The sequence below is a fragment of the Nerophis ophidion genome, linkage group LG22 (assembly GCF_033978795.1).
Source record: "Nerophis ophidion isolate RoL-2023_Sa linkage group LG22, RoL_Noph_v1.0, whole genome shotgun sequence".
Classification (NCBI taxonomy): Eukaryota; Metazoa; Chordata; class Actinopteri; order Syngnathiformes; family Syngnathidae; genus Nerophis; species Nerophis ophidion.
Window position 1 is genome coordinate 11091540 of NC_084632.1, and position 27717 is coordinate 11119256.

General features: G+C 42.0%; 2 protein-coding genes across 2 annotated transcripts in view; both read right to left on the reverse strand.

The window, feature by feature from the left end:
- Window positions 1-27717, reverse strand: part of LOC133540574 (arf-GAP with coiled-coil, ANK repeat and PH domain-containing protein 2-like) — a 1007806-nt gene that overhangs the window by 221104 nt on the left and 758985 nt on the right. The gene's annotated exons all lie outside the window — the stretch shown is intronic.
- Window positions 281-26902, reverse strand: LOC133540918 (protein ANKUB1-like). Its single transcript, XM_061884010.1, has 6 exons — window positions 26813-26902; window positions 20123-20251; window positions 12416-12632; window positions 5858-5972; window positions 1810-2571; window positions 281-425 (listed from the first exon to the last, which is right to left on the reverse strand). The coding sequence occupies exons 1-6, from the start codon at window positions 26900-26902 to the stop codon at window positions 344-346; spliced, it is 1395 nt and encodes a 464-aa protein (XP_061739994.1). The 3' UTR covers window positions 281-343.

The window sequence follows — 27717 nt, forward strand, 5'->3', positions numbered from 1 at the left end:
AAAGTGTTTTATAAAGGGTGGGATTAAAATATATAAACTCTGCTTCTTTTAACTTCCTTTTGTACATTTTGTAATGATAAACTGGAAATAAACTAATATAATAAATTAATACCATAACCATAATTTCAGGTCAAATCTATGGCAAAGGCAAAGAAAATAAATAAAGTAAAATAAGGCAGAAATTCTTCCAGCTAAAATACCCTTTATGTCAGTAGAAGTTATTGGAGTGGGAGGACGGGGTGTCACCGTCTCGGACAATCAATTCCTCAGTTGTCACTCTGAAGGACGTCCTCGTCATCCACTGTGTCAGCAGGTTTTATGGCATATGGAACAGTCTGCAGGTTCAGGGCAGGCTCTGGAACTGCTTCCTGGCAAGAGTGCGTGCGATGCTCAATTGCTTCGACCAAGGCTTCGCTGTAAAAGTACTGCATGAAAGAAGAAGCACTTTTTATTCGGGCTGTCAAAGATAACAAGTTAACTCATGTGATTGATCACAAAAAATGATCACATTATTCATGTATAAACTAGGGCTGACAAACGATAAAAATATTTAATCGGGATTAATCGCAGTTTGTTCATAGTTAACTTAAAATTAATTTGCGGTTAATCACAAATAAATGTAATTTTTCATCATTAATAAGAATACCCTAGACAGATCATTTTCAAGTTTAGATACCATGACTCGACAATTAATTTGCTTTAATGGAATGTTTTTTAAACACTATGCTTTTTGAAACAGCTAGACACCACATGTTTAAATTTAGCTTACATATGTAAATAAAGACTTTCACTACGTAAACCACTGAGTCACTGACAAAAAAGTGCTATGTAAGTATAATTCACTTCACTATTGGGTGTGGCAATATGTTTGGTAAAGTTTTTGGGATTTCTGATCGTTGGTGAGGGCGCCATAAGGACTTTTGAGGTTTTCTATACACATATACAGTATATACACACACACACATATATATATATATAAATATATATATACACACACATATATATATATATATATATATATATATACACACACACACACACATATATGTTTATATATACACACACATATATTTATACACACACACATATATATATATTATAGATATATTATATACACACACACACATATATATACATACATATGTAAATATATACACATATATATATATACACACATATATGTGTGTATATATATATATATATATACAATAAATATTATACAATATATGTATAAACAAAATACATATTATAATATATATATAATATGTATACCTATACATAATACATGTTATATATACACACCGGTATGTATAAAATACACACATATATATATATATATACACACACATCCATCCATCCATTTCCTACCGCTTATTCCCTTTGGGGTCGCAGGGGGCGCTGTTGCCTATCAGCTACAATCAGGCGGAAGGCGGGGTACACCCTGGACAAGTCGCCACCTTATCGCAGGGCCGACACAGATAGACAGACAACATTCACACACTAGGGCCAATTTAGTGTTGCCAATCAACCTATCCCCAGGTGCATGTCTTTGGAAGTGGGAGGAAGCCGGAGTACCTGGAGGGAACCCACGCATTCACGGGGAGAACATGCAAACTCCACACAGAAAGATCCCGAGCCCGGGATTGAACCCTGACTACTCAGGACCTTCGTATTGTGAGGCAGACGCACTATACGAATATATATATGTATATAATTTGTGATTTCTGATTGTTTGTGAGGGCGCCGTAAGGACTTCTGAGGTTTATATATATATATATATACATATAAGCCTCAAAACATGACACAAACCTGGCAATTGTCAAGCAGTGTATCGCATTTTCTCTGGCCGTTGACCCCCCGTGGTGCGACGGGGCCGCAAAGAGACGGCGGACTCGTGGCGATGTTGGAGAGCTTAGAGGTGGGAGTGAAGGCCGCAGTCCTGCACTCCCATCTGTGTCTTTTTGATTTTGCTTTGGGTTAATCCGCATCTCTTTAAGAAGGACCGGGGGATTCTCTGACATCTTGCTACCAAGACGCGGTAATGTCTCATCGGAGGCGGGCTCGAGCTTCTTGGGTTTGGAGGACATCTTTGGCGGAGTGAAGCCATCCACCGACAGCACCTTGCAGGTAAAGGTGTGCCGCCATGGATCTGAGGCCGTCCTTTGCCGCGCTGCCCGGAGCCAACGCTTCATCTGCAGGTAAATACGAACAGGCAGGGACATATTTTGCAGGGATACGACTGAACTTAGCTTCCCTGCTAAGTAGCGAGCGCACTCCCTGTGGCCGTGCTGCACAGCAATCCTCAAAGGGTCACAACCTGCCGGGTCCCGGCAAGCCAGCGTGAAGATATCCTTGGCGACAAAAAGCTTGAGGATGAGGAGGCGGTTGCTTTCTGCGGCGACGTGAACGGGACATCGTCTCGTGTCTCTGTGGGCAGTTCGCTGGCACCACTGGCGGTACGGATGGACCCCCACTGGTTGATCAGCAGGAACCCCCTTCTCCAGGAGCCAACCGGCCAGCGCCAGGTGGCCCAAAGAAGCTGCCATGTAGAGCGCCACCCGCAGCTGGAATCTGGAATAGTAAGAAAAATAAGGTCAGGTGACGAATATCGTGGAGTCTGTCGTTTATGAGGGAGCCGAGGTCTGGGCCATGATCACGAGACCGAAGCAAAGTCTTTGTGAATCCTCAAAAAAAAAGTAAACCAGAACCCCAAATCTAAGCAGATATTCCTTATTACAGTTACTGGTCAGACTCCTGCCACCACCCCTCAACACACGGGCGGTCCTTTTGTGCTGCGGGCGCACCGTCGCACGGCTGCAGGGGATCTGCAATCAGCGCACCTGCCTGGGATGGACAATCTGCCTTCATAAACCCGCACAACCTGCCATGCCGTGCCGGAATATAATATGCTATTACCTTTGTAAGCACCCCGTGTCTGGCTTCCATCCCGCGGACTCACTCTCCCCCTGTGACTTCCTTGTTTCCGTTGTGTCTGATGTTCCTGTTGTCTTACCACAGCGCTTCTCGTGTTCTCCTGTGATCCCCTGTTCTCCCTGCCTCCCTAACTGCCCTTTTGAATTCTCAACCTCTCGTTTGGACAAGGACCTCTTGACGCCCCTCTCTCGCCCTGGACCATCTGCCTGGCCAACGGACTGTCTTCCTGCCTTGTCTCTCCTCCTGCCCCAACACAACATTAGGTAACACACACACTACAGCTAATCACACACATAGTTTAACACCACTCACTCTTGGGTTTTGTCACACACACACCATTCTCTAGTTTATTTAGTATTGTTTATTATTATATATATATATTTTAAATCATTGAATATTACCTCGCCCTGGTGTCTGTTGCCGTCATCTCCCCTCCTAACCATAACACTGACTTTTCCTGAAAGTTTCTTTTAAAACACCTGTTACGTTATGTTGCTAAATCTTTTGTCTTCACATCTTGAAATGACAAAGAGACAAACAAACACACCCAGCAAACACATAACCTCCTGTTGGATGAATGAAATTGGCATGTTTTCTTTATATGTTGCTTCCAAACAGGCTACAAGAGGGTTCGCTCTTTGCATTTGTGCCAGCAGCTGGGTACATATCGGGGTGACATGGCCATCCAAAAATGAAGGATTCTTCTTCCTTACATATGTTTTGGGGGCTTATGATGTTTCAGCCTACTTGATTTTATTTTTGTTTTTGATTATTTTTACTTTCAAACATGAAAAGGGTGTCATATATACATATATATATATGTGTGTGTGTGTGTGTGTGTGTGTATACATGTGTATGTATATATATGTATGTGTGTATATGTATGTTCATATATGTAAGTGTGTATATATTTATGTGTATATATGTATACATACTGTATGTTTATATATGTATGTGTATATATATTTATGTATATATATGTACAGTATATACATCTCTGTGTAAGCCTTGCAGCTATTTATCAGCCGATTTCATATTGTGATATTGTCCCGAGATATCATTTTGAATAGTATTTTAATATAATGATATGAAATTATGTTTTATACACTGTATTTATTGTTTGTGTGCAGCGTGGGTCGGTAGTTTTTTTGCCTCGTTCCCTCACATGAAACAGTAAGTGGAGACCGAAAGAGAAAGACGATGCCCCCTGGTGGTTGTTTGAGCACACTGCAGCCAGGCCCATACACATATATTATATATATATATACATATATATATATATATATATATATATATATATATATATATATATATATATATATATATAAATATATATACATGCACCTGGGGATAGGTTGATTGGCAACACTAAATTGGCCCTAGTGTGTGAATGTGAATGTGAATGTTGTCTGTCTATTTGTGTTGGCGCTGCGATGAGGTGGCGACTTGTCCAGGGTGTACTCCGCCTTCCACCCGATTGTATCTGAGATAAGCACCAGCGCCCCCCGCGACCCCAAAGGGGATTAAGTGGTAGAAATGGATGGATATATATATTCCATCATGAAAATTAAAAGTATGTATATATATATATATATATATATATATATATATATATATATATATATATATATATATATATATATATATATATATATATATATATATATATATATATATATATATATATATATATATATATATATATATATATATATATATATATATATATATATATATATATATATACATATACATATACATATACATATACATATACATATACATATACATATATATATATACATATATATATATATATATACATATACATATACATATACATATACATATATATATATATATATATATATATATATATATATATACATATACATATATATATATATATATATATATATATATATATATATATATAAATATATATACATGCACCTGGGGATAGGTTGATTGGCAACACTAAATTGGCCCTAGTGTGTGAATGTGAATGTGAATGTTGTCTGTCTATTTGTGTTGGCGCTGCGATGAGGTGGCGACTTGTCCAGGGTGTACTCCGCCTTCCACCCGATTGTATCTGAGATAAGCACCAGCGCCCCCCGCGACCCCAAAGGGGATTAAGTGGTAGAAATGGATGGATATATATATATATTCCATCATGAAAATTAAAAGTATGTATATATATATATATATATATATATATATATATATATATATATATATATATATATATATATAGATGTTCAGAATGATGCATGAATCTGGTAGCAGGGGTGAACTTTAAATTTTTAAGGGGGCGCTAATAAGTCAATTTGAAATTTGATTTACCTCTGAAAAAATTTGAGTTTTCTTGCAGATTAAGGGCCTCATAAATGCGATTGAAGTGGGAGGATAATAATAAACAAATACATTACAATAGAGCCTTGGCAGGTTTTCCCTGCTTGGGTCCTTTCAATGTGGCCCCCGGGCCTTGAGTTTGATACCTCTGCTCGAGTGTGTTGGGGCGGTTTAGCTCGGTTGGTAGAGTGGCCGTGCCAGCAACTTGAGGGTTGCAGGTTCGATTCCCGCTTCTGCCAACCTAGTCACTGCCGTTGTGTCCTTGAGCAAGACACTTTACCCACCTGCTTCCAGTGCCACCCGCACTGGTTTGAATGTAACTTAGATATTGGGTTTCACTATGTAAAGCGCTTTGAGTCACTAGAGAAAAAGCGCGATATAAATATAATTCACACTTCACTTCACTAACTGATTATCCACCAATTGGTGGAACTACCTCAAGTCTTAATAGTAGGGATAATTGCCGTTTGACAACAGGTGAGGCCACCTGAATGAGGTGGAACTCAAACAAGAAACTACAAACAGAAAACAGGAAATACCAAAGTAAAACAAAACTGGTACCACTGCTGACCTCATTACAAGCTTCTTCTTTGATGTTTGACCTTGGACCGTGGCGACGTGGCCAAGAAGGCAACCTCGGAGGAACTCCACCCACCCGTCCCATGCATCCAAACGGAGGATTGCACCTGAAGACAAACAAACAAAAACACAACCAAGAGTGTTTATTTAGATCTACATTATTGTCGTCTCCAGTGGTTGCTAGTCTAAGCAGTCAGTGAGCACAGACCTCCTCCAGGCCCTGTCTCCCGAAAGTGATCCGGATCATCCCCGAAATGTAAATCGCTTTTTCAGGTTAATTAAAATACGCAGATAACTTTTTGAGCTATTCATAGTGGAATGAGAGACACTGAGTGAACTGCCCAAAATCTAATTTCTGACAAGTTTTATGAAAGACCATCAATAACTTTTTGAGGTTTTTTTCTAAAGAACTATTTGACGAAAGAACAGCAACGATTACATAACCTTTTACAAAGGTAATAATCCAACCTACGGATTCCATACGTCAAACGTCTCACAATGATAAAATAGCCAAATCATGAAAATAATAACTATAAAATATACGACACAATATCAATCAATCAAACAAACTTGATTTGTATCACACTTTAAATCCTATTCCGCTAGGGATGTCTCCTGCTGGACTCTCACTATTATGTTAGATCCTCTATGGACTGAACTCATTAATATCTTGGATCCACTATGGACTGGACTCTCACTATTATGTTAGATCCACTATGGACTGGACTCTCACTATTATGTTAGATCCACTATGGACTGGACTCTCACACTATTATGTTAGATCCACTATGGACTGGACTCTCATTAATATCTTGGATCCACTATGGACTGGACTCTCACTATTATGTTAGATCCACTATGGACTGGACTCTCACTATTATGTTAGATCCACTATGGACTGGATTCTCACTATTATGTTAGATCCACTATGGACTGGTTTCTCACACTAATATGTTAGATCCACTATGGACTGGACTCTCACTATTATGTTAGATCCACTATGGACTGGACTCTCACTATTATGTTAGATCCACTATGGACTGGATTCTCACTATTATGTTAGATCCACTATGGACTGGTTTCTCACACTAATATGTTAGATCCACTATGGACTGGACTCTCACACTATTATGTTAGATCCACTATGGACTGGACTCTCACACTATTATGTTAGATCCACTATGGACTGGACTCTCACACTATTATGTTAGATCCACTATGGACTGGACTCTCACTATTATTTTAGAACCACTACGGACTGGACTCTTACACTATTATGTTAGATCCACTATGGACTGGACTCTCACTATTAGGTTAGATCCACTATGGACTGGACTCTCACTATTAGGTCAGATCCACTATGGACTGGACTCTCACACTATTATGTTAGATCCACTATGGACTGGACTCTCACTATTATGTTAGATCCACTATGGACTGGACTCTCACTATTATGTTAGATCCACTATGGACTGGACTCTCACTATTATGTTAGATCCACTATGGACTGAACTCTCACTATTATGTTAGATCCACTATGGACTGGACTCTCACACTGTTATGCTAGATCCACTATGGACTGGACTTTCACACTGTTATGTTAGATCCACTATGGACTGGACTCTCATACTATTATGTTAGATCCACTATGGACTGGACTCTTACACTATTATGTTAGATCCACTATGGACTGAACTCTCACTATTATGTTAGATCCACTACGGACTGGACTCTTACACTATTATGTTAGATCCACTATGGACTGGACTCTCACTATTAGGATAGATCCACTATGGACTGGACTCTCACACTATTATGTTAGGTCCACTATGGACTGGACTCTCCCTATCATGCTGGATCCGCTATGGAATGGACTCTCACTATTATGTTGGATCCACTATGGACTGGACTCTCACTATTGGGTTAGATCCACTATGGACTGGACTCTCACTATTATGTTAGATCCACTATGGACTGGACTCTCACTTTTAGGTTGGATCCAATTTGGACTGGACTCTCACTATTATGTTAGATCCACTATGGACTAGACTCTCACTATTATGTTAGGTCCACTATGGACTGGACTCTCACTATTATGTTAGATCCACTATGGACTTGACTCTCACTATTATGTTAGATCCACTATGGACTGAACTCTCATTAATATCTTGGATCCACTATGGACTGGACTCTCACTATTATGTTAGATCCACTATGGACTGGACTCTCACTATTATGTTAGATCCACTATGGACTGGACTCTCACTATTATGTTAGATCCACTATGGACTGGACTCACACTAATATGTTAGATCCACTATGGACTGGACTCTCACACTATTATGTTAGATCCACTATGGACTGGACTCTCACACTATTATGTTAGATCCACTATGGACTGGACTCTCACACTATTATGTTAGATCCACTATGGACTGGACTCTCACTATTATGTTAGATCCACTATGGACTGGACTCTCACACTATTATGTTAGATCCACTATGGACTGGACTCTTACACTATTATGTTAGATCCACTATGGACTGGACTCTCACTATTAGGTTAGATCCACTATGGACTGGACTCTCACTATTAGGTTAGATCCACTATGGACTGGACTCTCACACTATTATGTTAGTTCCACTATGGACTGGACTCTCACTATAATGTTAGATCCACTATGGACTGGACTCTCACTATTATGTTAGATCCACTATGGACTGGACTCTCACACTTTTATGTTAGATCCACTACGGACTGGACTCTTACACTATTATGTTAGATCCACTATGGACTGGACTCTCACTATTAGGTTGGATCCACTATGGACTGGACTCTCACTATTAGGTTGGATCCACTATGGACTGGACTCTCACTATTAGGTTAGATCCACTATGGACTGGACTCTCACACTATTATGTTAGGTCCACTATGGACTGGACTCTCCCTATCATGCTGGATCCGCTATGGACTGGACTCTCACTATTATGTTGGATCCACTATGGACTGGACTCTCACTATTAGGTTAGATCCACTATGGACTGGACTCTCACTATTATGTTAGATCCGCTATGGACTGGACTCTCACTATTATGTTAGATCCACTATGGACTGGACTCTCACTATTATGTTAGATCCACTATGGACTGGTTTCTCACACTAATATGTTAGATCCACTATGGACTGGACTCTCACTATTATGTTGGATCCACTATGGACTGGACTCTCACTATTATGTTAGATCCACTATGGCCTGGACTCTCATACTATTATGTTAGATCCGCTATGGACTGGACTCTCACTATTATGTTAGATCCGCTATGGACTGGACTCTCACTATTATGTTAGATCCACTATGGACTGGACTCTCACTATTATGTTAGATCCACTATGGACTGGTTTCTCACACTAATATGTTAGATCCACTATGGACTGGACTCTCACTATTATGTTGGATCCACTATGGACTGGACTCTCACTATTATGTTAGATCCACTATGGCCTGGACTCTCACACTATTATGTTAGATCCACTATGGACTGGACTCTCACACTATTATGTTAGATCCACTATGGACTGGGCTCTCACTATTAGGTTAGATCCACTATTTGTCTGGACCCTCACTATTATGTTAGATCCATTATGGACTGGACTCTCACTATTATGTTAGATCCACTATGGACTGGACTCTCACACTTATGTTAGATCCACAATGGACTGGACTCTCACTATTATGTTAGATCCACTATGGACTGGACTCTCACTATCATGCTAGATCCACTATGGACTGGACTCTCACTATTATGTTAGATCCACTATGGACTGGACTCTCACTATTATGTTAGATCCACTATGGACTGGACTCTCACTATTATGTTAGATCCACTATGGACTGGACTCTCACTATTATGTTAGATCCACTATGGACTGGACTCTCACTATTATGTTAGATCCACTATGGACTGGACTCTCACTATCATGCTAGATCCACTATGGACTGGACTCTCACTATTATGTTAGATCCACTATGGACTGGACTCTCACTATTATGTTAGATCCACTATGGACTGGACTCTCACTATTATGTTAGATCCATTATGGACTGGACTCTCACTATTATGTTAGATCCACTATGGACTGGACTCTCACTATTATGTTAGATCCACTATGGACTGGACTCTCACTATCATGCTAGATCCACTATGGACTGGACTCTCACTATTATGTTAGATCCACTATGGACTGGACTCTCACTATTATGTTAGATCCACTATGGACTGGACTCTCACTATTATGTTAGATCCACTATGGACTGGACTCTCACTATCATGCTAGATCCACTATGGACTGGACTCTCACTATTATGTTAGATCCACTATGGACTGGACTCTCACTATTATGTTAGATCCACTATGGACTGGACTCTCACTATTATGTTAGATCCACTATGGACTGGACTCTCACTATTATGAAAAGGAAAGAACTGTAAGAAAAAAAATGAAAACACACCACTAGTGATGGGTTGATAGACGCCATGTAGAGTTTCGACACATTGCAAAACTGTATTGATACTTTGTCACTAAATACTGACATCTGCTGGACATTAAAAATCCCTACAGGCAGCCTATGAACCGACTCAACTGACACTGATTTTATGACCTAGTATATACAATAATATAAACCAAGTCATTATATTTCATTTAGGATTATTTCATATCTTCATTTGAATAAAAATATATTTGTAATATGTTGAAGCTGGAATGGTTTGAATCGGTTGATGTGGAAATGGTGGAAGTTTGAAAAAACGCCCAATTCATTTTGAATGGGAAAAATGTCCCGGAAAACCTGGGATTCAGGAAAATCTGGGAATTTGGCAAGGGAAAGCCCGCCATTCCCGAATAGGCTGAACAGTTTGAATCGGATGAAAAATGTGCAATGTTGAGCGCGCCAAAATCTGAAGAAGAAGAATGAAAAGATGAATTTTGGTGTAGAAAACTATATTAAAGTTAAAATTAAAAGTACCAATGATTGTCACACACACATAAGTGTTGCAAAATTATTCTCTGCATTTGACCCATCACCCTTGATCACCCCCTGGGAGGTGAGGGGAGCAGTGAGCAGCAGCGGTGGTCACGCCCGGGAATCATTTTTGGTGATTTAACCCCCAATTCCAACCTTTGATGCTGAGTGCAAATCAGTGAGGTAATGCGTCCCATTTTCATAGTCTTTGGTACGACTATATGTGTGATAAACACAGTTAAAAAGATAATTAGTATTGTTTTTTTTCAACATTTATTCATATTTTTGTTGCATTGTTGTTTTTTCTCGTTATTTTGCACCAGTGACGCATTTATTCAACGATCATAACATGTCAAGTGAAAGGTTTCGTGCTGGTTTCTGTCAGGCTTGTCCCTGACAGTTTTGCTGTGTTTTAGTTTTATCCTCTGCATTTGTCTTTGTTTCCTCTGTGTGTGTGTGTAGTATTTCCTGTCTTTAGTTCCTGTCAGCGCTCTTGGTTTGTCTGTTTCCTGTCTTTCTCCCTGTGTTCTGTGTCTCCTCAGCTGCCGCTGATTGGCACCTGGCCACACCTGGTGTCAATCAGCCCACTCCTATTTAGACCTGTCTTCCCATCCAGTCAGTGCTGTATTATTGACTTAAATAAATAAATAAATAAATAAATGGGTTGTACTTGTATAGCGCTTTTCTACCTTCAAGGTACTCAAAGCGCTTTGACACTACTTCCACATTTACCCATTCACACACACATTCACACACTGATGGAGGGAGCTGCCATGCAAGGCGCTAACCAGCACCCATCAGGAGCAAGGGTGAAGTGTCTTGCTCAGGACACAACGGACGTGACAAAGTTGGTACTAGGTGGGAATTGAACCAGGGACCCTCGGTTTGCACACGGCCACTCTTCCACTGCGCCACGCCGTCCTGACTTCTGTATTGTCGTGTCAATTGCAGCGTTGCGGTAAGCTATTTGGTAGCGGTTTGTAGCTTACTGTCTTTTGTTCCCTGCTTCCAGTTTTGTTTGTTCTTAGCCAAGTTTGTTATCCGCCTTGTGCGCGCCTTTTGTTGTACCCTTTGTTTGGTTTTGTTTTCGTGTTAAAGATTAAATCATGTTTTCTCACTCAATGTCTGCCTCCTTCTCTGCATCTTGGGGTTCGTCACAAACTGACAGATTCAACTGCCAGTATCGCCATTTTACAAGGCTTCCGATTTAGCCTACGACTCGATTAGAGGGAGATACTGATAGTTGACAGCCAGACGTGAAGTGAATTATATTTATATAGCGCTTTTCTCTAACAACTCAAAGCACTTTACATAGTGAAACCCAATTTCTAAGTTACATCTAAACCAGTGTGGGTGGCACTGGGAGCAGGTGGGTAAAGTGTCTTGCCCAAGGACACGACGGCAGTGACTAGGATGGCGGAAGCGGGAATCGAACCTGGAACCCTCAAGTTGCTGGCACGGCCACTCTACCAACTGAGCTACGCTGCCCCAACGTACCATGAAGATACGTCCGACGTAAAAACTCCTTACCCGCTTTGATGGCGTAGTCCTGCAGCGTGTTGCAGTCATAAAGATGAACTCCGGCAGGTGTGCTCAGGCGAAAAACACTGACAGGAAGTCCGCTGTGCGCCGACACCGCACTTGTCAGTTGGGACACGGACATATTTTGGAGAGACGCACTTCCTGTGGCTGGGAACGTTTCCCCCGTCACGGCGTTGAACACAAACATCGCTGGCTTCTCATCGCTCTAAACAAAAAACATGGACGGACATTTTAGGTGTTTTTTTTAGCTTTTGTGCTACGTGCTAATAGGCAAATATGATTTTATTTTATTATTTCGATGCCATTTGACATGAACATAAAACTGTAGTATAACTATTTATTCATCTTTTGCTAGCTGACAACCGCATCCCTACTCTCCTTCAAAACCGTACTAAAAGAACACCTCCAGGCTGTCATAAGTTGCGAAGTTTTTTCTCCCGGGATGCAAACAGACTTTTCTGGACAAGGGTAGCAGGTAGGAACATATTTATTTAGGCTAGCAACAATAAATTGCTAGCCGGGAAAAGGTGTGCTAATAGTTAGCTGGCAACTAAAGCCGCTATTAAGTATCTTGCGGCTTTTGATTGATTGAGACTTTTATTAGTAGATTGTACAGTACAGCATATATTCCGAACAATTGACCACTAATTGGTAACACCCAAATAAGTTTTTCACCTTGTTGAAGTCTGTCAGGATCTGGATTATGGTTTTGTTATTTTCTGTTAGTATTAAGACTCCATTAGTTCCTGTTTTTGTGCAGTTTCCATGGCGACTTATGATTTTCACCTGCCATCTGGTGTTTGGACCATGCATCTGTTTCTAATCGAGAGAACCTTATTTAAGCCTGTCTTTGCCAGTCAGTCGGCCTGGCGTCATTGCTTGTTTTCATGCGATACCACAGTTAATGTTGCTCGATTCATGCCGTGTCCGCGTAAGTCGTGTTTATTTCATGCCGCAGTTTCTTGTTTGTTCCAAGCCATGTTTTTTTGTTTGTTTCATGCCACAGTTTAGAGGTGTGTTCCATGCCGCAGTTTGTTTGTTTATCTCATGCCCTGCCAAGATTTTTAGTTGTATTAATAAATACCGTATTTCCTTGAACTTCCGCTGGGGGCGCTAATTAATTTAAAACCTTTTCTCACGCCTGCGCTTTCCAAAGGCATGCGGTAAAAGTAAGCATGTGTTAATTATTTTAAAACCTCTTCTCACTCCAGCACTTACCAAAGGTATGCTGTAAAAATTTGAGTGTGATGTAAACTTGGACCTTAAATCCTGCTGAATAGCTCTTAATCTTCTTCCCTTTATGCGATTTCAAATTACCGGTATTGAAATCCTCCTCCGTTTTGAAAATGATGACAGGGGAAGTTTCACTCGTGACATCACGAGTTTGACCAGGCAGTAATACTAAGCATGCGCTAATTATTTTGGGAAGAGAGTTTGAGTTAATTTAAGGCAGGCGCATACTATATGCCCTGCGACAATTCAAGGAAATACGGTATGTTCCTACCTGCTACCCTTGTCCAGAAAAGTCTGTTTGCATCCCGGGAGAACAAATTTCGCAACTTATGACAGCCTGGAGGTGTTCTTTTAGTGCGGTTTTGAAGGAGGGTAGAGATGAACTCTCGTTTACACATGTTGGGAGTGCATTCCATATTGATGTGGCGTAGAAGGAGAATGTGTTAAGACCTTTGTTAGATCGGAATCTGATTAATATCTGCTAATATCTAGCTCAGGGACCACCAACCTTTTTGAAACTGAGAGCTACTTCTTGGGTACTGATTAACGCGAAGGGCTACCAGTTTGATACACACTTAAATACATTGCCAGAAATAGCCAATTTGCTCAATTTACCTTCAACTCTATGTTATTATAAATAATTAATGATATTTATCTTTGTAGAAACACTGATTATCTTAATGATTTCTCAAAATAAATATATATTTTTGATGACATGTTTTAAATAGGTTAAAATTCAATCTGCACTTTGTTAGAATATATAACGAATTGGACCAAGCTATATTTCTAACAAAGAAAAATCCTTATTTCTGTGAAGACTCTTCTTCGGCATGGTAATGCCGGTGTAGTTTTCCCGTGGATGCGTCGAAGCAGAACACAGCAAAGGTAAGATATAAGGTATTTATTTAATAACAAAAGTCTATGAACAAAAATACTGGTGTAAAGAGAAAAAGTAAACAAAAGACGCTAGCGTGAAAGCTAGGATAAAACAAGGAAAACTAAAACTTGGTACGAGGACACAAAAGAGTAAACAAAACATTTAGCATGAAAGCTAGACAATAAAGTGGCTTGGCGTGAGAGCTAGCGAGAAAATACATACGAATGATGAGAGTCGTCACTGATGCGCGTGGGCAAATTAGGATCCGAGAATGAGTAAACAGAAAAGGTGAGCTTAAATAGGAGGGTGAAAATTAGTAGCAGGTGTGCGGGGCGAGACTAACAGGTGGACTGATGTGTAACCATAGTGATGGACAAAAACAGGAAATAAACGGGTCAGACTGAGAATGAAAAAACAAACACGTGAAGATCTGAGCAGCAGATCGCAACAGTATTCCCCCCCAACAAAAGACAGATACCAGATGTCTTAAAAAACAAACAAAAACTTGAACCCCCTCCCCAAAACCAGAAAGTTCACAAACGAAGGGAGGGCGGAGGGAGGCCACGGTGGAGGGTCGCCAGATCGCATGTCCCCGAATCCACCGAGGACACATCATGTGGCGGCGGCGGGTGGAACGCTGCTGCCGAAAAAGTTTTGGCGGGCGACCTCGAAAAGGCCACATTAGTGGCCGCATCGCAGGATGAGGTGCCCGGCGAGGCGGACGACCCGGGCACGGCCACATCCGTGGCCGACATGGAGGAGGGAGTGTCTGGCGAGGAGGATGACCTCGCAGAGGCCACGCCCGTGATCGACGTGGTGGACGACGCCTCAGCACCGAAATCCCAGCAGGCTTGGAAGCAGCAGACGAGGGTGCGGGGACTGCAGCCAAAGCAGGCCCGAGTGCAGCTGGCGAGGATGATGCGGGTGCTGCAGCCGAAGAAGGCGTCGGAGGCGGCCTGGGAGCCGCAGGAGTCGTCGGAGGCGGCCTGGGAGCCGCAGGAGTCGTCGGAGGCGGCCTGGGAGCCGCAGGAGTCGTCGGAGGCGGCCTGGGAGCCGCAGGAGTCGTCGGAGGCGGCCTGGGAGCCGCAGGAGTCGTCGGAGGCGGCCTGGGAGCCGCAGGAGTCGGCGGAGGCGGCCTGGGAGCCGCAGGAGTCGGCGGAGGCGGCCTGGGAGCCGCAGGAGTCGTGACTGGTGTGAGCTCCAGCCTCATCGTCGGCGCCGGTGTGGGCTCCAGCTTCTTCGTCGGCAGTGCTTGGCGGCGTGGAGCTGGTACCGGCGCTTGTCGAGGAGCTGGCACTGGAGTGGGCTCCAGCCCTGTCGACACAGGTGAAGGTTCCAGCCCCGTCGTCGACGCTGGTGTGGGCTCCAGCCCCGTCGTCGGCGGTGCTTGGCGGCGCGGAGCTGGCACCGGTGCTTGGCGGCACGGAGCTGGCACCGGTGCTTGGCGGCACGGAGCTGGCACCGGTGCTTGGCGGCACGGAGCTGGCACCGGAGTGGGCTCCAGCTTAGGAACTGGTGCTAAAGTGGGCTCCAGCCTTGGAGTTTGTGCTGGCGTGAGAACCAGTTTAGAGTCTGACTCTGGCGTGAGAACAAGGCTAGAAACATTTTCTGGTGTGAAAACCAGGTCAGAGTCATGTGCTGGTGTGAAAACCAGGTCAGAGTCATGTGCTGGTGTGAAAACCAGACTGGGAGCAGGTGTCGGCTTCAGCCGAGGAGCAGGTGTCGGCTTCAGCCGAGGAGCAGGTGTCGGCTTCAGCCGAGGAGCAGGTGTCGGCTTCAGCCGAGGAGCAGGCACAGGGGTCTGCCGAGGAGAACTAGGGGACTGGCTGTGAGCAGGACTAGGACTATGATGAGTGATAAGACAAACACTAGGACTCGGGCAAGGACTTGAGAGAGGACCAGGACTTACAATCACACTAGTGCTTTGAGAAGGGCTTGGGCAACGACCAGGACTTACAGTCATACCAGGGCTTGGGCAAGAACTAGGACAAACGGTCAAACTAGGGCTTGGGCAAGGACTGGGACTAACAATCAAACTGGTGCTCGGGCAAGGACTAGGACAAAGACTAGGACTTACAGTAACACTGGGGCTCGGACAAGAACTTGGGTAAGGACTAGGGTTCGGACTAAGACCACGAGGGGAATCAGTACTAATATTACAAAGGCAAGAAACAAGACTCGGGACCGGACTCGAAACAGGACTCGGACTACGGATCAGTCTACGAGTGGAACTAGGACTACGACGACTACGAGAAAGACTAGGACTACAACTAGAATCAGAACGGAAACTCGGACCAGGACTTGGACTACGACTCAGTCTACAAGTCGGTCTACGAGTAGGACTAGAGCATGGGCTACGAAGAAGGCTGGGACTCGAACTCTGAGAGAGACTGTGACTAAAACTAGAACTAGGGCACGGACGGAACACAGGTGGAGGAGGTCTAAGAGGGCGTGACTTGACCGGGGAGAACACCGGTGGAGGAGGTCTAGGAGGCCGTAGTGGTATAACAGGGGTAAACACCGGTGGTGGAGGTCTAGGAGGCTTAGTAGTAATACTGGCCCTCCCCTCAAGACCCGGATTCCAGACGGGGCCCAGTTGGACAGAGGCTGACCGTAAGGGCGGGCGGTGGGAGGTTTGGAGGAGGGCAGACTCCACCCCATTAGTCTGTATGAGGAGAGGATTGTTCTGAGCAGCAAGAAATTTCTCCTCCAGCTCCAGTTCAATCAAAACTCTCCTGTACCACTCGTCCATCCAGGCAGGACTATATTTTTCTAGGTCAGTTTCAAAATCAGGTGACGTGGGGGTAGGACGTGAAATAGGCTGAGATGTGGGCGGGGCCAAAGTAATGGGAGGCTGATCTTGACAATTAACAATATACTGAGGGTGACTAGAATCAATATAAATGTCCTGATACTGTGTGAAAGTATTATTACTGTCCAAGTTTTTGGAAAATGGCTGAGATATATGGTCCACAATAAAAAAATCTTCTGAAAAAATGTCATCAACAGAGGCCGGTGTTGCGTCACCGGTGGGCGTTCCCCAAATGACGTCATCGCTTGTGTCAGAAAAAGTGTCATGGCAGCTTAAGGAATGATTTGAAAAAAAACAAGCAGGATTACCGGTAATGACGGGTGAATCCTGGACGGGGTGAAACTTGCTGTGTCCATGGGGAGGAATAAGTGGTGCTGGAACATTACTGCCGCGCGGGGAACCTCTCCACTGGACCCCCCGCTTCTTCGGGGCAGCGCGAACGGCTTCGGAGGAGACTTCAGGCCCACAGTCGAGTCTTTCCTGCTCCCAAGCCATGAGCTCCAACCACAACCCTAAGTCGAAGGGTTCCTCCCGTGGTTTCGACGCGGAAAAACAACTTGATGCTCGGATCCTACTGTGAAGACTCTTCTTCGGCATGGTAATGCCGGTGTAGTTTTCCCGTGGATGCGTCGAAGCAGAACACAGCAAAGGTAAGATATAAGGTATTTATTTAATAACAAAAGTCTATGAACAAAAATACTGGTGTAAAGAGAAAAAGTAAACAAAAGACGCTAGCGTGAAAGCTAGGATAAAACAAGGAAAACTAAAACTTGGTACGAGGACACAAAAGAGTAAACAAAACATTTAGCATGAAAGCTAGACAATAAAGTGGCTTGGCGTGAGAGCTAGCGAGAAAATACATACGAATGATGAGAGTCGTCACTGATGCGCGTGGGCAAATTAGGATCCGAGAATGAGTAAACAGAAAAGGTGAGCTTAAATAGGAGGGTGAAAATTAGTAGCAGGTGTGCGGGGCGAGACTAACAGGTGGACTGATGTGTAACCATAGTGATGGACAAAAACAGGAAATAAACGGGTCAGACTGAGAATGAAAAAACAAACACGTGAAGATCTGAGCAGCAGATCGCAACAATTTCTTCTAGATTTTCCAGAACAATTTTTTTTTAAAGAAATTCAAAAGACTTTGAAATAAGATTTAAAATTAGATTTTACAGATTTTCTAAATTTGCAAGAATATTTTTGGGGAATTTTAATCAAAATAAGTTTAAAGAAATATTTCACAAATATTCTTCGTCGAAAAAACAGAAGCTAGAATGAAGAATTTAATTCAAGTTTATTTATTATTCTTTACAATAAAAAAAACACAATTACTTGAACATTGACTTAAATTGTCAGGAATGAAGAGGAAGGAATTTAAAAGATGAAAAGGTATATGTGTTTAAAAATACTAGAATCATTTTTAAGGTTGTATTATTTCTCTAAAATTGTCTCTGAAAAAGTAAAAAATTAAATGAATTTAAGTAAACAAGTGAAGACCAAGTCTTTAAAATATTTTCTTGGATTTTCAAATTCTATTTGAGTTTTGTCTCTCTTAGAATTAAAAATGTCCACCAAAGCGAGACCAGCTTGCTAGTAAATAAATACAATTTAAAAAATATTTTTAGAACAGGCCAGCAGGCGACTCATCTGGTCCTTACGGGCACAGAGTTGGTGACCCCATATCTAGCGCAGCATGGGAAGAATCGTTAGCAGGCAATAACAGCGCTAATTGCATCACACTTCAATCAATCATCAATGCTTACTTATATAGCCCCAAATCGCAATTGTCTCAAAGGGCTGCACAAGCCACAACAACGCCATCCTCGGCTCAGATCCCACATTAGGGCAAGAAAAATCTCAACCCAATGGGATAGCAATGATAAACCTTAGAGGCGACCCAGTGTGAGACTTGTGTGGCATGGTGTTGCCGGATTCATTTTTCCAGGGATGCGTCGGAACAGAACACAGCGTGAGCTAAGATGTAATGTATTTATTAAAGTAATAAAAGGACTAGGAACAAAAACACAGGAGCTAATAAAAGACAAACCAAAGACGCTAGCATAAAAGCTAGGAAATACAAATAAACTAAGACTTGGCACAAAGGCACAAAATGTAAAAACAAAGACAATTAACATTAGAGCTAAGAATGGCCAATGGCTTAGCATATGCGCTAGCGAGAAAACATACGTGAGAAGACGTTCGTCACTGTTGCGCGTGGCCAAATTAGGATCCGAGAAAGAAGAATGAAAAGGGGCGAGCTTAAATAAGGAAGTAATCAACAGTGACAGGTGTGCAGGGACCGTGACTAGCAGGTGGAATCAATGAGTAACCAAGGTGACAGACTAAACAGAAAAATAACAGGGTCCGACGGAGAATGACACAAAGATGGAAGAATAAAAAAATAACATGAGAAGATCCGAGTACGGATCTTAACACCCAGGGCTTCAAAAGCTAACAGCAAAATAATAAAATAACAATTTATTCATGTTTTTATTTTAGACAAGGTTGCTAAGGAAGCAAGTTTGGAATCTGCACACACAAAAGCAGTTGGATAAGATAACAAAATTAGCAACTAAAATGTTGACGTTGAGATTCAGTGTGTAAACAAGTGTAACTAAGCTTGTTCGTTACCATGAATTGATTAACATGGACCCCGACTTAAACAAGTTGAAAAATGTATTCGGGTGTTACCATTTAATGCTCAATTGTACGGAATATGTACTGTACTGTGCAATCTACTAATAAAAGTCTTAATCAATGGTTGTGTGAATACCTTTACGCAGCATTTTATGGAGTTTCCACTTGCCACGCCCACGTCGCCCAAAGTCCAGCCATCCTGCAGGGCTGCACCCCCGTATCTCACTTCCAGGTGGTGATCGGGGAGACACACCAGGAAGGAGTCCTGCAGAAGACACACAAATTACAATGAAAGAAAAACATTCCAATACCTGTACATTATGGAGATTTTTTTTCAAAGAACTCGAAAATGCAATTTCAGTATAAAGTTTTGCTTGAAAGCTGAAGAGCCAAAGCCGAACTGAAATGTTAACATTCAGCCCGCTGGCCAAATAGCGTTAAGTAACTTTGATTGATTGATTGAGAAGTTTATTGACATCTTAAAGAATTGAGTCCATGTAATGCTTTAGCTAAAAGGCTTGGTTCCATTGTGGTCCATTAAATACTCATATTTGATACAGTCAATAATAAAAGATATATGACCTGTAACATCTGTATAAAAAATTACGTTAAAAAATGGATAAATGATGTACATAAACACAGTATACATGTCGGGTGATTGTAAAAATATATCAATCAATCAATGTTTACTTATATAGCCCTAAATCACTAGTGTCTCAAAGGGCTGCACAAACCACTACGACATCCTCGGTAGGCCCACATAAGGGCAAGGAAAACTCACACCCAGTGGGACATGAGAACCTTGGAGAGGAGGAAAGCAATGGATGTCGAGCGGGTCTAACATGATACTGTGAAAGTTCAATCCATAATGGATCCAACACAGTCGCGAGAGTCCAGTCCAAAGCGGATCCAACACAACAGCGAGAGTCCCGTTCACAGCGGAGCCAGCAGGAAACCATCCCAAGCGGAGGCGGATCAGCAGCGCAGAGATGTCCCCAGCCGATACACAGGAAAGCAGTACATGGCCACCGGATCGGACCGGACCCCCTCCACAAGGGAGAGTGGGACATAGAAGAAAAAGAAAAGAAACGGCAGATCAACTGGTCTAAAAAGGGAGTCTATTTAAAGGGTAGAGTATACAAATGAGTTTTAAGGTGAGACTTAAATGCTTCTACTGAGGTATATATGTGTATATATATTTATATATACAACAAATGGGCGGGGGGTGTATACACTATGTACATGTTGACTCCAAGAGTGTGCAAAACAGAATGAGAAAACATATATACACTATAACCACATATAAATATATATACACTATAACCACATATAAATATATATACAGTATAACCAAATATAAATACACTATAACCACATATAAATATATACACTATGTCAGACTTGGATTTGGATTTGTCAAGCTTTGATAAAAGGATTGGACTCAGATGCAGAGTTGGGACTTTAGACAGGCTTTTATTTTGACAACTTCCTTTTACCTCCAAAGTCAAGAAATAACATCAATCAATCAATGTATTTTATTTCGGCAATCTTCACATAAAACAAAGAACAAGAACAAGAAAAGAAAAAAAAAACAACAACACTCATTTGGGGCTTCACGGTGGCAGAGGGGTTAGTGCGTCTGCCTCACAATACGAAGGTCCTGCAGTCCTGGGTTCAAATCCAGGCTCGGGATCTTTCTGTGTGGAGTTTGCATGTTCTCCCCGTGAATGCGTGGGTTGCCTCCGGGTACTCTGGCTTCCTCCCACTTCCAAAGACATGCACCTGGGGATAGGTTGATGGGCAACACTAAATGGTCCCTAATGTGTGAATGTGAGTGTGAATGTTGTCTGTCAATCTGTGTTGGCCCTGCGATGAGGTGGCGACTTGTCCAGGGTGTACCCTGCCTTCCGCCCGATTGTAGCTGAGATAGGCGCCAGCGCCCCCGAAAGGGAATAAGCGGTAGGAAATGGATGGATGGATGGAACACTCATTTTGAGCAATGATTGAGCCGAAAGGGTGTAGGTTGAAGCAACGCTTATATAAACCTACCCCATCACAACAAGAACAAGGTTCAAAATATATAAAATCTAAAACATGCTTCACTTATATTACTTTTTTTTTTTTTAAACAATATATAAGCAACATATATGTAGCACACGTCTCATATACACAGTTTAACATTTAAATCAAACATATACATTTGTACACTGTATATATATATATATATATATATATATATATATATATATACACACAATTTATTTAAATTCCATATAAAGTGGTAATATATACATTTGAATATTACCTATATGTATAATTCTGAAATCATAAATTGTATTTATATACATATTATATATTATTGTCTTTCTAAAACAGTGTTTGCTCTTCTTTCTTATATTTACTAATGATAAATGATTTAAAAAGCTTATATAAAATTTAAAAAACATTATCTATAATCACAAACAAAACTACTCGGCGAAAAGGTTCCAGAAAAAGAAGGAACAACCGAAAATCACTCCGAACGGGGGAAAACAAAAGTAAAGACGAACTATAATTGACGCCGTATATGTTATAAAAAGTATTTAACAAAAAACGCTCCAACAGGAGGACCAAAACAACATCCATGAAAATTTCTACACTACCTAATCTAATAAAGTTAACAAAAATAGTCACTCAAAAAGTTGAGGAATGAATGAAAACATTTTAACTGAAACTTACCACTGCGGCTGAATAACGAAATAATCAAAAGCACTCTGCTGAGGAGGAAGAAAGGAAAACTCAAAATATTCACAAAGGGGTTCAGGATCAAGGGACAGAAGCACAAGGCAAGGCATGGACAAGGACATGGACGCTAGAGAGCACGAATAAACGAGACAATCTGGCACAGAACAAAGGAAGGAGTGAGCTTATAAAACACATGAAAGTAATAGGGAACAGCTGGAAACAATCAGAGAACAGGGACAATGTCAGACTGATGACACAAAAGGAAGGGCAAGTGACCTGAAACGGGAGGAGAGTTACTTTTCAAATCAAAACATGCAAACCATAAGACAGAAAAACCCAAAACAAGACATCCCTCACCGCGGTGTGACAGGATTAAGGTTGTTTCTGCGACGCAGAGGGAATTTAGCACGAGCGAGACGTGAATGTGAGTACATCTTTTTATTTTAACACTAGAACTAACAAAAGACAAACAAAAGGCTCTCACAATGGGAGGTACAAAACTTGGCTATGGAAACAAACACTTGCACTATGGCATGGGTGTCAAACTCTGGCCCCGCGGGCCAAATTTGGCCCACCATGTAATTTCATTTGGCCCTGGAGACAATATCAAATAAACATTAGAGATGGCCCGCCGGTATTATACAGAGGCGGTGCTGCTGTAACACCGCATTCACCGCTAATCCTCATACTTGCCAACGCTCCTAATTTTCCCAGTAGACTCCCGAAGTTCAGTGCCCCTCCCGAAAATCTCCTTGGGCGACCATTCTCATGAATATCTCCCAATTTCCACCCGGACAACAATATTGGGGGCCGTGCCTTAAGGGCAATGCCTTTAATGTTCTCTACAACCTGTCGTCACGTCCGCTTACCCTCCATACAAACAGCGTGCCGGCCAAGCCTCATGATATAAGCAGCTCGTACACACTCATAAGTGAATGCAAAGCATACTTAGTCAACAGCTATACAGGTCACACTGAGGGTAGCCGTATAAACAACTTTAACACTGTTACATTATCCATGCGTTTTGTTACGTCTCGTCTCGATTACTGTAACGTATTATTTTCGGGTCTCCCCATGTCTAGCATTAAAAGATTACAGTTGGTACAAAATAGGGCTGCTAGACTTTTGACAAGAACAAGAAAGTTTGATCACATTACGCCTGTACTGGCTCACCTGCACTGGCTTCCTGTGCACTTAAGATGTGACTTTAAGGTTTTACTACTTACGTATAAAATACTACACGGTCTAGCTCCAGCCTATCTTGCCGATTGTATTGTACCATATGTCCCGGCAAGAAATCTGCGTTCAAAAGACTCCGGCTTATTAGTGATTCCTAGAGCTCAAAAAAAGTCTGCGGGCTATAGAGCGTTTTCCGTTCGGGCTCCAGTACTCTGGAATGCCCTCCCGGTGACAGTTCGAGATGCTACCTCAGTATAAGCATTTAAGTCTCATCTTAAAACTCATCTGTATACTCTAGCCTTTAAATAGACCTCCTTTTTAGACCAGTTGATCTGCCGCTTCTTTTCTTTCTCCTATGTCCCCCCCCTCCCTTGTGGAGGGGGTCCGGTCCGATGACCATGGATGAAGTACTGACTGTCCAGAGTCGAGACCCAGGATGGACCGCTCGTCGGGACCCAGGATGGACCGCTCGCCTGTATCGGTTGGGGACATCTCTACGCTGCTGATCCGCTTGAGATGGTTTCCTGTGGACGGGACTCTCACTGCTGTCTTGGAGCCACTATGGATTGAACTTTCACAGTATCATGTTAGACCCGCTCGACATCCATTGCTTTCGGTCCCCTAGAGGGGGGGGGGGGGTTGCCCACATCTGAGGTCCTCTCCAAGGTTTCTCATAGTCAGCATTGTCACTGGCGTCCCACTGAATGTGAATTCTCCCTGCCCACTGGGTGTGAGTTTTCCTTGCCCTTTTGTGGGTTCTTCCGAGGATGTTGTAGTCGTAATGATTTGTGCAGTCCTTTGAGACATTTGTGATTTGGGGCTATATAAATAAAGATTGATTGATTGATGATTGACAAATATGCACCACACTGTGAACCCACACCAAACAAGAATGACAAACACATTTCGGGAGAACATCCGCACCGTAACACACCAGAACAAATACCCAGAACCCCTTGCAGCACTAACTCTTCCAGGACGCTACAATACACGCTAGCACCTAAAAGGTTAATTTGTTCAACCTTGGCCCGCGGCTTTGTTCAGTTTTAAATTTTGGCCCTCTCTGTATTTGAGTTTGACACCCCTGCACTATGGCATAAACTATGGACATAAACCAAAGACTTAGCACAAAGGCAATTGAATATGAACTATAAACAAAAACATACACGACATGGAACTTTGAACGAGGGCATGAAGGTAGGAACAACATGGGTAGGTAGGTGAAGATGCCAGGACGAAGACAGAAAAAGAATGACTTAAATAGCAGCTGTGATGATTAGTGAAAACAGGTGTGAGGCTGAGGACAGGGACGTGACTAGGAGACCAGGTGAAACTAACGGGTTGGCATGGAGACGAAAAGAAACCAGGGAGTGCAAAGACGGAACTAAATGTCCCAAAAAATAAACATAACATGACCAAACATGGGCTTCACGGTGCCAGAGGGGTTAGTGCGTCTGCCTCACAATACGAAGTTCCTGCAGTCCTGGGTTCAAATCCAGGCTCGGGATCTTTCTGTGTGGAGTTTGCATGTTCTCCCCGTGAATGCGTGGGTTCCCTCCGGGTACTCCGGCTTCATCCCACTTCCAAAGACATGCACCTGGGGATAGTTTGATTGGCAACACTAAATGGTCCCTAGTGTGTGAATGTGAGTGTGAATGTTGTCTGTCAATCTGTGTTGGCCCTGCGATGAGGTGGCGACTTGTCCAGGGTGTACCCCGCCTTCCGCCCGATTGTAGCTGAGATAGGCGCCAGCGCCCCCCGCAACCCTGAAAGGGAATAAGCGGTAGAAAATGGATGGATGGATGACCAAACATGGCAAAAAACAAGGCATAATCTACAGGCGTGACACACTATAACCACATATATGTGTGTGTGTATATATATCCATCCATCATTTTCTGCAGCTTATTCCCTTTTGGGGTCGCGGGGGGCGCTGGCGCCTATCTCATTTACAATCGGGCGGAAGGCGGGGTACACCCTGGACAAGTCGCCATCTCATCACAGGGCCAACACAGATAGACAGACAGCATTCACACTCACATTCACACACTAGGGCCAATTTAGTGTTGCCAATCAACCTATCCCCAGGTGCATGTCTTTGGAAGTGGGAGGAAGCCGGAGTACCCGGAGGGAACCCACGCATTCACGGGGAGAACATGCAAACTCCACACAGAAAGATCCCGAGCCTGGGATTGAACCCAGGACTTCAGGACCTTCGTATTGTGAGGCAGATGCACTAACCCCTCTCCCACCATGAGGCCCTATATATATATATATATCCATCCATCCATTTCCTACCGCCTATATATATATATATATATATATATATATATATATATATATATATATATATATACATATACATATATATATACATATACATATATATATACATATACATATATATACATATATACATATATATATACATATACATACATATATATATATATACATATACATATATATACATATATATATATACATATACATATATATATACATATATATACATATATATATATACATATACATACATATACATATATATATACATATACATATACATATATATACATATATATATATACATATACATATATATATATACATATATATATACATATATATATATATACATATACATACATATATATACACACACTATGACCACATATAAATATATACACACTATAACCACAGAAAAAAATATATATACAGTACACTATAACCACATATAAATAGATATACACTATAACCACATATAAATATATAAACACTATAACCACATTAAAACCTGTTTCATGCTTCAAAGAGTTGCTGGTGATCAATTTTGGTTCAGATTAGGTAGAGGTTGAGCTGAGCCATGATTTTATGGCAGTTTTTAAAATTTAGTAGGGGAAGTAAATAAACAATCCTTTACCTTCACCATCTTCTTAATGGCCCCCACTGTCTGACCTGCGGGCACGTCAAAGGACTCCCAGGACTCCTCGTAGCAGACAAAGATCCTCATGGCCAGAGCATCCGTCCTCTGTGTGGATGCTCGTCCTCTCAGCGGGCGAATGGAGTGAAGGGTGCGGGGTGGAGTCAGTATAAGTTAGAGAGGATGGTTGTCTGGAAATGACGCCTGGTAGTCAGAAGTGGGGTGCGCCTGGGAGTTCTGGCATGGAGGCCTTCATCTCGTAGTGCGCGCCTTATTGTCTGGGACAAAACCTGCGTTCCCCCCTCTGCAATGTCCTGTTGTAGTTCCTCAGCTGTTTTTCTCCACTGTACGCTTCAAATACCGGACAGCAGTTGCACACAGCATCCTCTTTCTACCACGCCCAGGTAGTTTCCACTGTGCTTTTAGCTTTAAACTTGCGAATTATGCTCCCAACTGTGTCTCTTGGAATGTGTAATGTCGTTGCTATTTTCTTATATCCATATCCTTTCTTATGAAGAGAAATTACCTCCTCTCTTGACTTCTTTGACCACTCCCTGGACTTCACCATGTTGCAAATACACCATTGACCATCTACAAGAAGCTGAGCGTCACAGTCTTTTTCAATCAGTTTAATTGTTGCTCGTTATGGTTCTAATCACATCTACAGGTGTTTTCAACACCTGATTGAAAAGACCTTATTCAAATTCTGTTCTTAAGAGTTATGCTCCTCAAGGGGTTGAATCATTTTGTCAATGAGATATTAAGAAAAATGTCCCTTTTTGGTATTTTGTAAAATACAGTGTTACAATTTAAGTTGCATTTGTCTATTTGACACATCTTTATTTGATATGACTATAAACAAAATACGGAAAAAATATCCTACTTGCTAAAACACCAAAATTGTG